Source organism: Manis javanica, chromosome 1 (assembly GCF_040802235.1).
Source record: "Manis javanica isolate MJ-LG chromosome 1, MJ_LKY, whole genome shotgun sequence".
Lineage (NCBI taxonomy): Eukaryota > Metazoa > Chordata > Mammalia > Pholidota > Manidae > Manis > Manis javanica.
Window position 1 is genome coordinate 51,397,805 of NC_133156.1, and position 14,633 is coordinate 51,412,437.

Consider the following 14,633-nt stretch of genomic DNA (forward strand, 5'->3'; position numbering starts at 1 on the left):
ATCTGTGGAGCTCTTTATCTTCCCATCCATTCTGAATGACAACCTTCCTGGGTAGAGTATTCCTGATTGGAGATTTTTCTTTTCAGCACTTTGGATATAACATGCCCCTCACTTCTGACCTGTAGGGTTTCTGCCGAAAAATCAGCTCATAGCCTTGTGGGGTTTTCTGTGTAGGTAGCTCACTGCTTTTCTCTTATGGCTTTTAAGATTCTCTTTTGTCTTTGATCTTTGACTGTTTAATTATGATGTATCTTGGTGTGGACCTCCTTGGGTTTATTTTGTTCGGGTCTCTCTCTGTTTCTGGATCTGGATTCTCTGTTTTCCTCCCTAGGTTAGGTCAGTTTTCAGCTATTATTTCTTCAAATAAGTTTTCTACTCCTTTCTCCCTCTCTTCTTCTGGGACACCTAAACTGTGAATGTTTGTACTTTTGATATTGTCATAGTGCTCCCTTAACCTATTCTCATTTCTTTTTACTCTTTTTTCTTTATGCTGTTCAGCTTGAGTGCTTTCCATTACTCTCTTCCAAATAACTTATTCATTATTCCACATCCTCTTATCTGCTGTTGATTCCTGCTAGTGTATTTTTCATTTATTCTATTCGCTATCTCTCATTGGTTCTATTTTATATTTTCTTTCTCTTTGTAGAAGTTCTCACTGAGTTCTTCTACTCTTCTTTCAAGTCTGGTTAGCATCCTTAAAGAGTTAAAATTTATCTGAACTCTTTATCTGGTAAATTGCTTAACTTTATTTCATTTAGTTCTTCTAAAGTTTTGTCATGTTCTTTTCTTTCAAGCATATCCTTCTGCCTACTCATTTTGTTTCACTTTCTGTGCTTGATTCTATGGATTAGTAGAAAAGGCTACCTTTCCCAGTCTTGAAGAATTGGCTTGTGTAGGGAAGGACCCCTAGGTATACTGGTAATTTGGGCCAGTTGGCTAGGGGCTTAGAGAACATGAGCTAGGGGTGTCCTGGTGTCAGGGCTCTCAGGGTGTGGCTGGGGGGGCATGATTATTGGGGCCAATTGTAGGGTTTCCTGAGTAAATGGTAACAGGGTCCATGATGGTGGGGAGGCTGCAGATCCAGGTGTGGTCTCCATGAAAGCCCCATCTCTACAAGTAATGGCTCCATACCTGTGGTGCAGCAGTGGCCCAGCCACTCTCTGTAGGAGTAGTTAGTGGCAGCACAGCCCTAAGTCCCAGCAGAGCCCCCAGGCAAGCCCAGCCTCTGTGGCTACTAGCTCCATGCCTACAGTCCAGCAGCAGCCCAGATGCACTGTCCAAGGGTGGGCAGTGACTGGATCTGTACCAACCATGCAGCCCAAAGCCCAGAAAAGCTCCATCTCCACAGATACCATCACTGTGCCTAGGATACAGCAGCAGGTCAAGTGTGCTCTCCAGAAATGAGCAGCTACTGGCTATGTGCTATGTATCTGCCTTACATATGTATGTTCAGGTTCTGCCCCAGTAAAGCCCCACCTCTGTGGCTAATGGGTTGGCACCTGTAGCGCCTCAGGGACCCAAGTGTGCTCTCCAGGGTCCATCTTCAAGGGCTTGCCTTGGGGCATCTGAAGCTCTAGTTTGCTATCCATCTGGCCAGTTTGGGTATGGGCAGAGGCTGGGAAGCTACCTAGACCAGATCTGAAATAGGTGTGTGTGACCAGCCCTGCTTCCCCCTTTAGTGTCAGTATGGGGAAGGAGTGTAAAAGATAGCACTCTCCAGAACTCTGCTTCTGTGAGAATTCCAGCTGTTCCCCCATGAAACTGTAGGTGATTTAGTTGTATAAAACAGGTTTCATGTATAGTCTAGATGCACTTTAAAGTACAGCTTTTTTCTATGCCCCAGGGTAGAGAATTGTCCAGATTTCTCAGTAATGTCTCTCCCATCTGTGCATTGTTGTAGTGGGGGTAGGATTCCCTCTGTTACTATATCTTTATGTCTCCTGCCATTTTTTATGTGATGTCTATCCTTCTTCATGCAGAAGGTGCTCACTCAGTCCTCAGTTCTTCCTCAAGATGAATTGCTCTGTGTGTAGGTGTAGGTTTGATGTGAAGGTGGATTCAAGCTCTCTCTACACTGTCATCTTTCCAGAAGTCTTCTGTGAAATTTTAAAGAAATAAAAAAATAGAGTCACAGATGAGCAAAAAGTATGAAAAATGACAAGACAGACTGAAGAAGACTCAAGTAAAACTTCTGTTACTGAAAAAAATTTTATGATCTAAAATCTTATGGTTCTGTAAATTAGATATAGCTGAAGAAAGAATTTGCATTTTGGCAGTTAGATTTGAAGAAATGTTCAAGAATGTGGAGAAACAAGGAAAGTGAAAATACTGAAGGAGAAGTTAAAGGGTGGAATAAAAAAATCAGATATATCGTACTGAATGTCAGAAAGACAGAATAGAGAAGGTGATAACCAGAGACTTCTGTCTGAGAATTTTTCAGACTTAATGGAAGATTTGAATCCATCAATGCAGCAAGCCCAGTATATACCAGTCAAAAACAAAAAACAACATTTTACTCAAACTGTGTAGTGCCAGAAATAGAATATCTCAAAAGCTGCTTGAGGAGTATAGAATAGACTAATAGACTAGACTCACTTCTCAACAGTAAAAATGTAAGGCAGGAGAAAATTGAGTGAAAATAATAGTCATCCTATAGTTATATATCAGTAAAAGTATCTTTCAAGAGAAAGGATGAGCAGAAGATATTTTTGGACAAATGAAAACAGGATGTTTTCTACCAGTACATCTTCACTGAAGTTCTTCATTAAAAGTGTTCATTAAATATTCTAAAGATTATTTTTCAGGAAGAAAGGGTGTGATTCTGGAAGGAGGAAAGGAGTACATAGAAATTGGTGATATATAAATCTCAACAAAATCAGCCTGTATACTTAAAAAAATACTTTTTAACTTGTGAAATTAAAAAAAAATACCACCATAAACAGTGACATATAAAGAGAGGGGTGTGCTGAATACTAAAATTGTTTTAACTCCTTGTCATTTTTAGGAGGCGAATTAAGATGCTGAAATTTTAAGAGTAGCAACTCAAAGTATAGATGGTATGCTTTTAAAAACTGACCTGGAATAACAAAGCTGGAGGCATCGTGCTTTCTGACTTCAAACTGTATTACAAAACTGTACTAATCAAAAGACTATGGCACTGGCATAAAAACAGACACATAGCTTAGTGGAACAGTATAGACAGCCCAGAAATAAACTCACGTACGTATAGTCAAATAATTTACAAAGAAGAAACCAAGAATATACAATGGAGAAAGGACAGTCTCTTTGATAAATGGTGTTGGAATAACCAGACAGTCACATGTAAAAGAATGAAACTGGACCATTATCTTACACCATACATGCAAAATAACTCAAAATGGAATAAGAGTTTAATGTAAAACCTGAGACCATAAAATTCCTAGAAGAAAACAGGTGGTGAGCCCCTTAACATTGTTCACAGCAATGATTTTTTGGATTTGACATCAAAAGCAGAGGCAAAAAAAAAAAAAATATACAAGTGGGACTACGTCAAACTAAGAAGTTTCTATTCATCAAAGGAAATCATCAACAAAATGCATAGGCATCCTACTCAATGGGAGAAAATATTTGTAAATCATTTCCCTGATAAGGGCTTAATATCCAAAATACATAAAGAACCCATACAACTCAATAACAAAAAAAATCAAACAACCCAATCAAAAAATGGGCAGATCTGGATATTTTTACAAAAAAGACATACAGATGGCCAACAGATACATTAAAAGGTACCTAATATCACTAATCATTAGGGAAATACAAATCAAAGCCACAGTGAGATGTCACCTCACTTCTGTTAAAATGGCAATTATCTGAAGGGCAAGAAATATGTGTGGGCAAAAATATGGAGAAAAGGAAACCTTTGTGCACTCTTGGTGGGAATGTATATTAATGTAACTGCTATGGAAAACTGTATGGAAATTCCTTAAAAAAAATAGAACTACCATATGATCTAGCAATTCCACTTTTACGTATTTATCAAAAAAAAAATGAAAACACTAACTGAAAAATACCTGCACCCATGTTTATTGCAGCCTTATTTTCAATAGCCAAGACATGCAAACACAACCTAAGTGTCCATCGATAGATGAATGGATAAATATTATTCAGCCATAAGAGTGAAATCTTGCCAGATGCGACAATATGGATAGAACTTGAGGGCATTATGCTAAGTGAAATAATTAGAGAAAGTCTAATTCCCTATGATCTCATGTATATGTGGAATCTATAAATAAAAACAGTAAAAACAAAACCACAGCACATAGATAGAGAGGTAAGATTGGTGGATGACAGAGGTTGGAAGAGGGGAAAGGAGGGCAAATAAGTAAAGGTGATCAAAGGCATAAACTTCGTTATAAATAAGGCATGGAGGTATAGTGTACAGCATGGTGAATACAGTTAATAATAGTGTATTGCATATTTGAAGTTGCTGGACAATAGATCTTGAAAGTTCTCACACAAGAAAAAAAATTGGTGACTGTGTGGTGATCGATGTTAACTAGACTTATTGTCATGATCATTTCACGTGTATGAATACTGAATCATGTTGTACACCTGAAGCTAATATAATGTTATGTGTCTGTTGTATCTCAAAAAAATTGATCAAATTTTAGTATATAAAGCAAATCTGAACAAATTTTAGTGACTCGGTGTCAAAGAATACACTTTCTTACCAATTTGAAATTTAAAGTAAATTGCAGAAAGTAATAAATAAGCCCCATACACTTGGGAATTTTACAAACATACATGAAGGCACATGAAATACCATCTTACTCTCAGGAGACTGGCAAAAATAAGAAATCTTAGAGAAGAATGTAGATCAAAGGGAATTCTTATAACCAACTTATATTAATTGGAGTTTATCAAAATGAGTATATAATCAATTGGGAATGGAATGGAAATCAATTTGGTGTTTTTCGTGAAGTGGAACATTCAAATACCTGCCGACCGGCCACTTCCACTCTTCAGTATGTCTTCTCAAAAATCTCTTTCATACAAGAGGACGTGTGTGAGAATATTCATAGCCTCATTGTTCCTAAAGGCAAACTGGAAACAGCTCAAATGCCCATCAACATAAAAATCAAACATATCATAATATAGTTACACAATGGAGTATTATATAACAATTAAAATGAATGAAGTATGGGTATTTAAAGATGAATGTCAGAGATAGTATATTTAGTGCAAAAACACAATTCTCAGGAAACTATATATAGTATGAATCATATAAAGCCCCAAAATAAGTGAGGCTGAAAATATGTTGTTTAGGAATATATACATAAGTGATAAAATGAAAAATGAAAAAAAACTGTGAAGAGGTTAGTAAGCACAAAACACAGGATCATGATTACCTATAGGGTGGGAGGTAAAAGGATAAGCTAGGGGAGGAGTTTGAGGTAGCGGGGATGGTATAGCCTTGATTCTTAAATAAGATAGAAGGTTCACAGGTGTTTGTTTTATTACACTTTATGTACATTACATATATTCTTTTATATGTATCAGATATTACATTACAATGTAAGATTCACTTGTAAAATAAAAGACCTGTTTTTCTACAAAAAAGCATTGAATGACAGTATAGCTGTTCTTAGATATATGAATGGGTTAACTGAAATATAATAATGTATTGATATTAATTTAAATATGTCTGTATTGAATAAAGTATGTCAGACCTGATTATTAATATAAATTCAAGGAGTTATTATAGTTGGACAGACTGTAGTTTTAATAAAATAACATTTCAAAGCATCTAATATAATGATACATTTAGCATTTTAAATATTTAATAATAAACATTTAAATAAATTCCTCTAGTCAGAAGGTCAGTGGGAAGGAATCTAACTGCCTTTAAAAGGTATCTGTGGTCTACTCAAAAACGATTATTTTATATTGTGAAAAATGCTTAATGTGGCTCTTGTTTGTACCATTGTATTAGTAGTATTCAATTTCTTTTGTGCAGACTATACACTTCAGTTAGTGTTGAACAAAGAAAATTATATGCTCTCATTATGTGTGCTTTAATTTAGATGCTTAATGGCTTTTAATGTTACAAAATAAGTATTATATTATGATCTCATTTGTATTATATTGTCTTGCTCTTCCATATTTGTGGTGATATGGTCATGGTTTACAAAAACAATAATCCCCAAGAAATAGGTCATTAACAGTAGTTAACGATTACTTGTGATCTATGGTAATGACTGATTTCTTTGGGATTATTGCAGTTATAAACCATAATTACAGATTATTACAGCAATAATTATTTTGTTAAAGGAAAAAATGTTCTGTGCTTGAACAGCTGCTAAAACAAGTGTGAACATTTCAGAATAAGTAGAAAAGTGAAAATTATAATGGTAATTTAGTCTTATTATAAGATGAGATTTGAAAAAAATTTAAAGATATAAACCTAATATATCAGATACTTAAATTTTTAAATGCAGCTTATATTTATGGATTTATATTTTGTGGTTCTTTAAATTTTGTGGGTATAAAGTAACATTTTTATTTATTATTTTGAACAGTCAGTCCAAAATTGTTGAGGTTTAGAGAAATGTTTAATGTGTATGAGAAATATCACTTCTTATCACTTAAATATGAAAATTATATTTTATTATAAAGCCTTTATATTTCATTGCTTATTTCTAATACTAATCCATTCTTTAATTGTTTGGTTTCTAAGGGTTAAGAAATACCTGCATTTCTGTTTTTTATACAATAAAAATCAGTTTTCTAAAACAAGGAAGGAGTAAATACACATTCTGTTTTTCTCTAAATAAATACTTCCATTGAAAATTTAACTATAATTTTAGGAAATATGCTCACAGTTGATCACATGCTGTTGAAAGCCTTAACTTCAAGGTCACAGAATAAAATAGAAGATAAAAAATTTAAATTTGAGAAATTCATATGTTATATTTAATCCTTTTGCAATAATTCTCATGAACTGCATTGAAACAATCATTTTTTCGCCTCATCTTTTTCTCTAGGTTCAATCCCTTGGGCATGGGAACTCTGTCTCCTTTTTCACCCTGTTCTATATATATAGATATTTAGTCAAACCCCCCCACAACAGAACATGATACATAGAAAAACAAATGCTTTTCTAAATAATGTTTTTCTTGTTTTTTTTTTTTTCAGTTGCAGGCTTTTTGTTTCTCTCACAAACAGCACTAAGGAAGTCTGTATGGTTAATTATAATTAGCTTTAATTGCAACAGCCTTTTTGGTAGAGAGGAAAGAATTTAAATATTAACTCTTAAATATTGTGTGACTTAATTTTCTTGAGCAGCTTCTATAATAAAACTCAGAATGAACATATAAAAGTTACAAGTTGATATGTTTTTTGTAGGTATGACAGGGAAGAACCAAAAAGGGATGATAGCTATTTAATAATAGTAATAATGGCAACATTTTTTTAGCACTTAGAGCAATTATTATTATGACTATAAGCAAAATACCATTTAGTGCTTGTAACATTCTGAGCCAGGTATTGTCATCATCCTTATATTCATAAATGAGGAAATTAAAGTCAAAATTAAGTAACTAACATATTAATAGCAGACGTAGGATTTGAACCTGAGCTGGACTTATCTGAAGTTTTTTCATGTTGGTCTCCCAATAGAGAAATATAAAAATTATGTGTATGATGAATTCTTTGTGTATTTTCAAGTAGGTTATTTTATCAAAAAGGAGGCAGATGTTTCTGTGTTTACATTACTGATGGACCCCCAAAATAAGCTTGCTTATTTTAAATTCAGGTATTCAACAAATATTCATTTCATGTGTCACATATACTTGATTTTATAGTGGGTGGTTTGGGAATCAGAAGTGTGTAATGCCCTAGAAATGATTGCAAAGTCAGATGCAATCCCATCTGTAGTCAGAATTTGGGAGATAGCTAGAGAATAATTCAGGATTAGGAATTAAAATGTATTAAATGCAGGATTTTTGGATATTAAACACTGGGTCATCAAGATCTGTCCAGCTAATTGACAAATGTGTTGTTTGAGAATTCCCTTTCATCATTCTTGAGAGGCAGGGGTATATATCTCATAATGGTTAGAGAATGGACTCTTGGGAATCTATTGCCTATATTTGTATCATAGCTCTGTACTTTCAATAAAGATTTGTGACATTAAATGAATATAGATATAGATTACAGATACAATGTTTAGAACAGTACCTAGTGCCCAGTAAATGTTTACTGTTATTTTTAGTACTAGTCCACCTTTCTTTAAGAAAAATAAATATCTAAAAATCTAAATGGGTAAAACATATTAAAAGGTTATTTATATTTAATATAACGATTAAATATTATATCAGTATCTTAATATAAGTATTAAATATATTTAAACACTTCCATTTTGAGAAATAATGTGCACTAGGATATTTTTAAAATAATGACTCTCATAGGGCAGGTAAATTATTATGCTACATTTACCAAAAATTATGATGTTTCCGATCACATTCATTCTACAAAATGTGTATGCCTCACAAGCAGGGATATAGTCTATTAATAATGACCTCTGTAAGATTCTGAGAAATATAGTTGATTCTTGTTATTTGGTTTTTAAGTTCTATGAAGTCCCTAAGAACACACTGGTTTAACAAATACTAAACCATTGCTTCTAGGGGAAGTACAGAGTTAGGTTCCTGTGGGCCTCTGGTTACAACATTTTCATTGACAAATCAACATATAACCTTGTTTTATGTGTGTTTTTGCTTAAAAGAAACCTTGTTTTATATGTACTGTTGGTTCATTTACATTGAACTCACAACCAACAGCACTATAATTCATGCACGGGTCATATCTTTTACTGAGTATGCTTAGAGAAGTTGCTTTTATTTTCCTTAAGCAGTAGAAATAGAATTACCATAAAAATTCATTTATAATAATTGTATATTTTAATGTTTGCTAAGTTGATAATGTGAACTTTTTCTTCCCTATTTCATGCTGTATTTTCTATGTAGTTATTTCTTAATCTAGTAACCCATGTCGCTAGATAATGTACTACATGCCAGGCACTGTTTTAGGCTTTGGAGATGCAATATACAACTAAACAGGAAAGGATAACACACTGCAATTTACATTCTGTTGGAATACACAGGTAACAAAGCAAGATAAATAAATAAAATATATATTGTGTTAGAAAGTGATAAACACTAAAATGAAAAATATAATGAAGCAGGGGAGGGGAATATGAAATGTTGGCAAATTATGTTATGGTTATCTCTTACCAAAACTTAGTGGCTCATCAAATAATAATCACTTTGTTATTATCTCTAAATGTTCTCTGGGTTTGATGAGTCTCAGCTGAATGGTTCTCTTTTGGGGTCTTTCAGGCATTGTAATCAGATGACACTAGGGATGGAGTCACCTGAATGATTCTTTACTCACAAGTCTGATGTCTGACCTAGTTGTTTGATAAATGGGCTCTAGCTGTGCATTTGTGGGACATCCATGTAGTCTTTCTTCATGGCTAGCTTGGGTTTCCTAATACTGTGATGGTCTCAGGGTATGTGGTCTTCTTATATGGTAACTGGCTTCCCCAAAGTGAACAGTCCCTGAGAGATTGGAGGAAGCTGCCAATTCTCTTAAAGACTAAGCCCAGTACTGAAATAGTGTCACTTCTACCTTATTCTATTAGTTTAAGCAGTCACAGTCCAGTCCAGATTTACAAAGGATTGGAAGAACAGTAGACTCCATTTCTCGATGTGTGCATACATGGAGGAAAGGAATTGATTGATGGGTATCTTGAAGACGTACTACTAGACTGTAGGTATCAGAACTGATAGGTTTGCTATGTAAGGCCTGACTGAGAAGGTATATTCAAAGTGAGACTAGTTGGCGTAGTTGTATTTTTCCCAAGTTATATTAAGCTGTGTGAGTATAGTAAAAAAGTAGGTGAGGAATTGGATTTAAATATTTAGGGTTTTGTAAGATGACTGTGTCAGAGCAAGAGAGGAGTTGCAGTGAAGTGGTATGCAAGGCAAAGATGTTAATGATTTTACCATAGAACCAATGCTGGGTATGCAGGGTAGAGAAGACATGAAGGGGATGTAAGAGTGAAAAAATGGCAGATCCCAAAAAGCTGTTAGAACTAATAAAAGAGATCAGTAAAGTTGTAGGATGCAAGTCAATAAACGAAAGTCAACAGTGTGTCTATATATTAAATGAAGTGAAGGTAATCCACTTACAGTAACATTGAAAAAGAATAAAATACTAAGATATAAACTTTAAAAGTAAGTGTAAGACTTGGGTACTGACACTGTAAAATGTCGAAAGAAATTAAGGATCTCAGTAAGTGGAAATATATCATGGTCGTAGATCAGAAGACTTAATACCATTATGATGGATCTCTGTCAAACTCCCAGCAGGCTTCTATGCAGGAATAGACAAGCTGATCCTTAAATTATGTGGAAATCCAGGAAACCCTGAATATCCAAAATAATCTTCAAAAAGAACAAAGTTGAAAGACTCAAACCTTCTGGTTTTAAAACTTACTACAAAGCAACAGTAATCAACGGTAACAGTATGATATTGGCAGAAAGATAGGCATTAGATTGATGAAATAGAATTTGAGAGTCCAGATATAAACCCTCCAAGTTGTAGTCAGTTGATTTTTGACCAGGGTGGCAAGAAAATTCAATGGTAAAAGAATTGTCTGTCCTTTTAACCAGTGGTCCTGGGACAACTGGAAATCCACACACAAAAGAATGGAGTTGTACCCCTACCTCCTATGATACATAAAAATAAAGCCAAAATGAATTACAGACCTAAATGTAAGATTTAAAATTATGAACCTCTTAGAAGAAAACATAAGAGTAAGTTTCCATGATTTGGGGTTGGGCAATAGTTTCTTAGATACAACACCAAATGTTGAAATAACAAAAGAAACGTTAGAAATTTGGACTATATGAGAATTAAAATTACTGTGCTTCAAAGGACATCAAGAAAGTGAAAACAACCCAGGGAATGGGACAAGTATTTGCAAGTCACATATCTAATAAAGACTTGCATCTAGACTATATAAAGAATTCTATGACTCAATAATATACTAAAAAAGATAAGTTTAAAAATGGGCAAAGAATTTGAATAGATATTTCTCCAAAGAAGGGCTTGTAAGAAGCCAGTAATCACATGAAAGGATACTCAACATTGTTAGTCATTAGGGAAAAGGATGTCAACATTACATGATTCTAGTTCATACCCACTAGGGTGGATATAATAAAAAAGATAATAACAAGTATTGGCAAAGATGTAGTGAAATTGGGCCTTCGTACATTACTGATGGGAGGGTAAAATGGTACAGCTACTTTGGAAAGCACTTAGGCAGTTCTTCAGAATGTTAAAAAATGGTATCATTTGATCAGCAATTCCACTTCTAGGTATACCCAAGAAATGAAAACATTTATCTACATAAAAACTATATCCAAATATTCTTAGCAGCATTGTTTATAAAGCCAAAAGGTGGAAACAACCCAAATGCCCATCAACTGATGAAAGATAAATAAAATGTTACATGTTCAAACACGGAATATTATTTGGCCGTAAAAACGAGTGAAATACCAGTACAAGCTACAACATGGATGATCTTTGAACACATACTAAGTAAAAGAATACAATCACAAAGACCACATACTGTATGATTCTATTTATATAAAATTTCCAGAATGAGAAAAATCTGAAGAGAAATAACGTAAATTGTAACTGTTTAGGGCTAGGCAGTGGGTACAGAGGGGGGTTTCTTTTGGGAAGGATGAAAATGTTCTAAAATTAGATTGTGGTGATGTTTGCACAACCCTCTAAGTTCACTAAAAAACATTGAATCATATACTTGAAGTGGGTGAATTGTGTGATATGTAAATTACATTTCAGAAAAATTGTTAAAAAAGAAAGTAGTAGATTCATGGATTGGAGGTTCCCAGTAGAAGGAAGGATTGTTGATGTTGTAAGATTCATCTTTGTAAATATTGAAATCAGCACTCATTATGACAGAAATATTGTTGGAGTGACAGCAAGCCATGAACTAACACCTTCAAAAAATAAGGAGAAATAACCTTATTTCTAACCTAAGGGAAATTAGATAATTACAACAAGAAAGAGTATTTGGTAGTATGGTTAGCTAACGTAAGATGTAAAGCTGAGGGCTTTTATGATGAAGAGAGGAAGTTCTGGAAGTAGAATTGAGGAACATCAAGAACACCTATTCCATGTCCAAGACCCAAGAGGCAAGAGGTGTGGAAGAGAAATCAGCTACCACTTGAGAGTGCCCACAGAGGAAGCAGGGTCATCAGAGGAAAGTGTATGTTACTAGTAGACTTTTATACTGATCATAAAACACTTCCAAAGTACATAAGGTAACTTTCTTAGTACTTTCTGTTTCCTACATGGGGTTTTTATTCTGTTACCTTTTTCACTTATTATGCATGTCTTGAAGCTTGAGTCTGTTTTATGAATTACAGTTGGCCTATGACCAACACTGGTTTTAACTGTGCGCATGTTTATATGCAGATTATTTTTCAATAAATATATTGGAAAACTTTTTGGAGATTTATGAGATTTGAACAAATATTTTCTTTATTTTAAGCATATATAACATGAGGTATGTGTTATTCAACTATTTATGTTATCAGTAAATCAACCATAGCTATTAAGTTTCTGGGGAGTTAAAAGTTTATGTGGATTTTAGACTGCATAGGGGTCAGCACCCATAATCCCCATATTTTTCAAGGGCCAACCTACTTTATCAGATTAGTGTGCCTGTTCTACTTTTGTTTCATGTTGCTTATGTACAAGGCTGCATAACTGGTCAATTCTGATTTATTCATTATTGTTTTATGATAGATTAAGGGATGTGGATACTTGCCAGGTTATATTTCTAACTTAAAAGAAGTTTGTCAAAGTTTCTCAATGCAGAAATATATAATTGACTTCAGTATTATGAAATACCCTGCTCATCTTTAGAAAAACAAGCCCCAAGAATAGTATAAAATTTCTTTTTAGGAAGATAATTGGTATGTGTTAATTATTCATACAGGTCTCAAAAATCTTGGATAATCTTATACATAGATTGGTGAATCTAGAAGTCTAAAATAATAAACCTTAAAGAAAAAGCTTCAGTAAATACCTCCATTTCTAAATTTGTCAGTTCCCCAAAGTAATTTTGGTGAAAACTAGATGTTGTCATTTGTGCCACTGTTGTAAAGTTCATCTTTTGCTGCTATTGCCCATGAAGTTAATTTAGTTATCAAGCAATGTGATTTGCAGTGAAAATCTTGGATTCAAAAAAAATTATCCATAAAAATACAAAGAATGAATTTATTACCACCTATTATGTTCCAAACAGGGCCAGTATTAAAAATGATCAGACTGGTGCTATCATGGCTTTGGCTCTTCAGCAAAGATCCTGGTCATTGGATCATAAAAGTAGTTACTGACAGCCCTGGCTCTAGATATTATATTTGTTTTTTTGTTACCAAATTTAATTTTAAATTCTAAGTCTTCTTAGGAGATACTGTTTTCTCCATTTTGCAAATGAAAACCTAAGACATAAAAAGGTAAGTAATTTATGAAAGGTCACAAAGTGAATTGGTGGAGCTGTCATTCAAACAATTTATCTGGCTTTAAAATATGTCATTTTCACTATTAATACTGCCTTGATAAACTTAAAACCTGACTCTTCACTCTCGGCCCAGAACTGAGTTCACAGTAGTTTGTCACTTGTTTGGAAAATAGATCATTTTGCTATGTTTGGGATTTTCTGAAAAATAATTGTTTCTATCAATACTTTCTAACAGTTTTCTTTCCTGTTATATATTAGGACGTCTTACATGGCTGGTATACTTAGTTGGGACAGTTGTTGGAGGAAGATTAACATATACCAGCACGGATGAACATGATGTTATGGATGGAGAATTATCCTGTCGGTAAGTCACGGTCACAGAATTTATAAGAATTTACTAAGTAGTTAAGAAATTTAGTTTTGAACTGGCATTATGAGCTAAAGCATTTTGTACTTGGCCTTTTGAGGAAGGTATTTTCCTTTTTATTGATGAGAAAACCAAGGCTTGGAGGTTAAGTGATTTGTGGAAATCAAGTCCCTAGTAAGTGGTATAGTCAAATATATTTTAAACATGTGTTTAATTGGTGTGATGAAGATTTAGGTTACTTTTTATTTCTTAGGACCTGATAAAGCATACAAAATTGGTATGTATTATGATGGTGGCAAAATTGGGGTGACATACATCTTGCCAAAAAGCAGTGGATAGTCAGTTACCTAATGCAAACTTTGTTTATGATTATTGACTAAATTTTCACCCAACCATGGCCTTAATAAGAAGCAGTGAAATATTCGCTTCACATTTCTATTTTAAACTGGGGAAAATTCCTATATATGAATAATATAAGTGGTTTGTTTTCCATATACTTTGATTTATTTTTAATAACATCAATAATAACAACTAATTCATTTTTGGCTATAAGGATTAAATGGGTTAATATTTTTAAAATGCTAAGAGCAATGCTTGGCAAATAGTGAGCAGTCTATTACCAAACAATAAAACCCAAAACACATTTTTAAAACGAAATCAAGCATT

General features: G+C 33.8%; 1 protein-coding gene across 3 annotated transcripts in view; it reads left to right on the forward strand.

Annotated features, from left to right (window-relative positions):
• The window catches only part of RANBP17 (RAN binding protein 17), a 364,604-nt gene that overhangs the window by 65,219 nt on the left and 284,752 nt on the right, over positions 1–14,633 (forward strand). For all 3 annotated transcript variants that reach the window (XR_012129393.1, XM_036995225.2, XM_073232144.1), the window contains one exon: positions 13,859–13,964. Coding sequence is in view for 2 of the 3 variants with exons in the window: in XM_036995225.2 (XP_036851120.1) it covers positions 13,859–13,964 (106 nt within the window). In the remaining variant the exon portion in view is untranslated. The remainder of the gene's footprint in view (positions 1–13,858; positions 13,965–14,633) is intronic.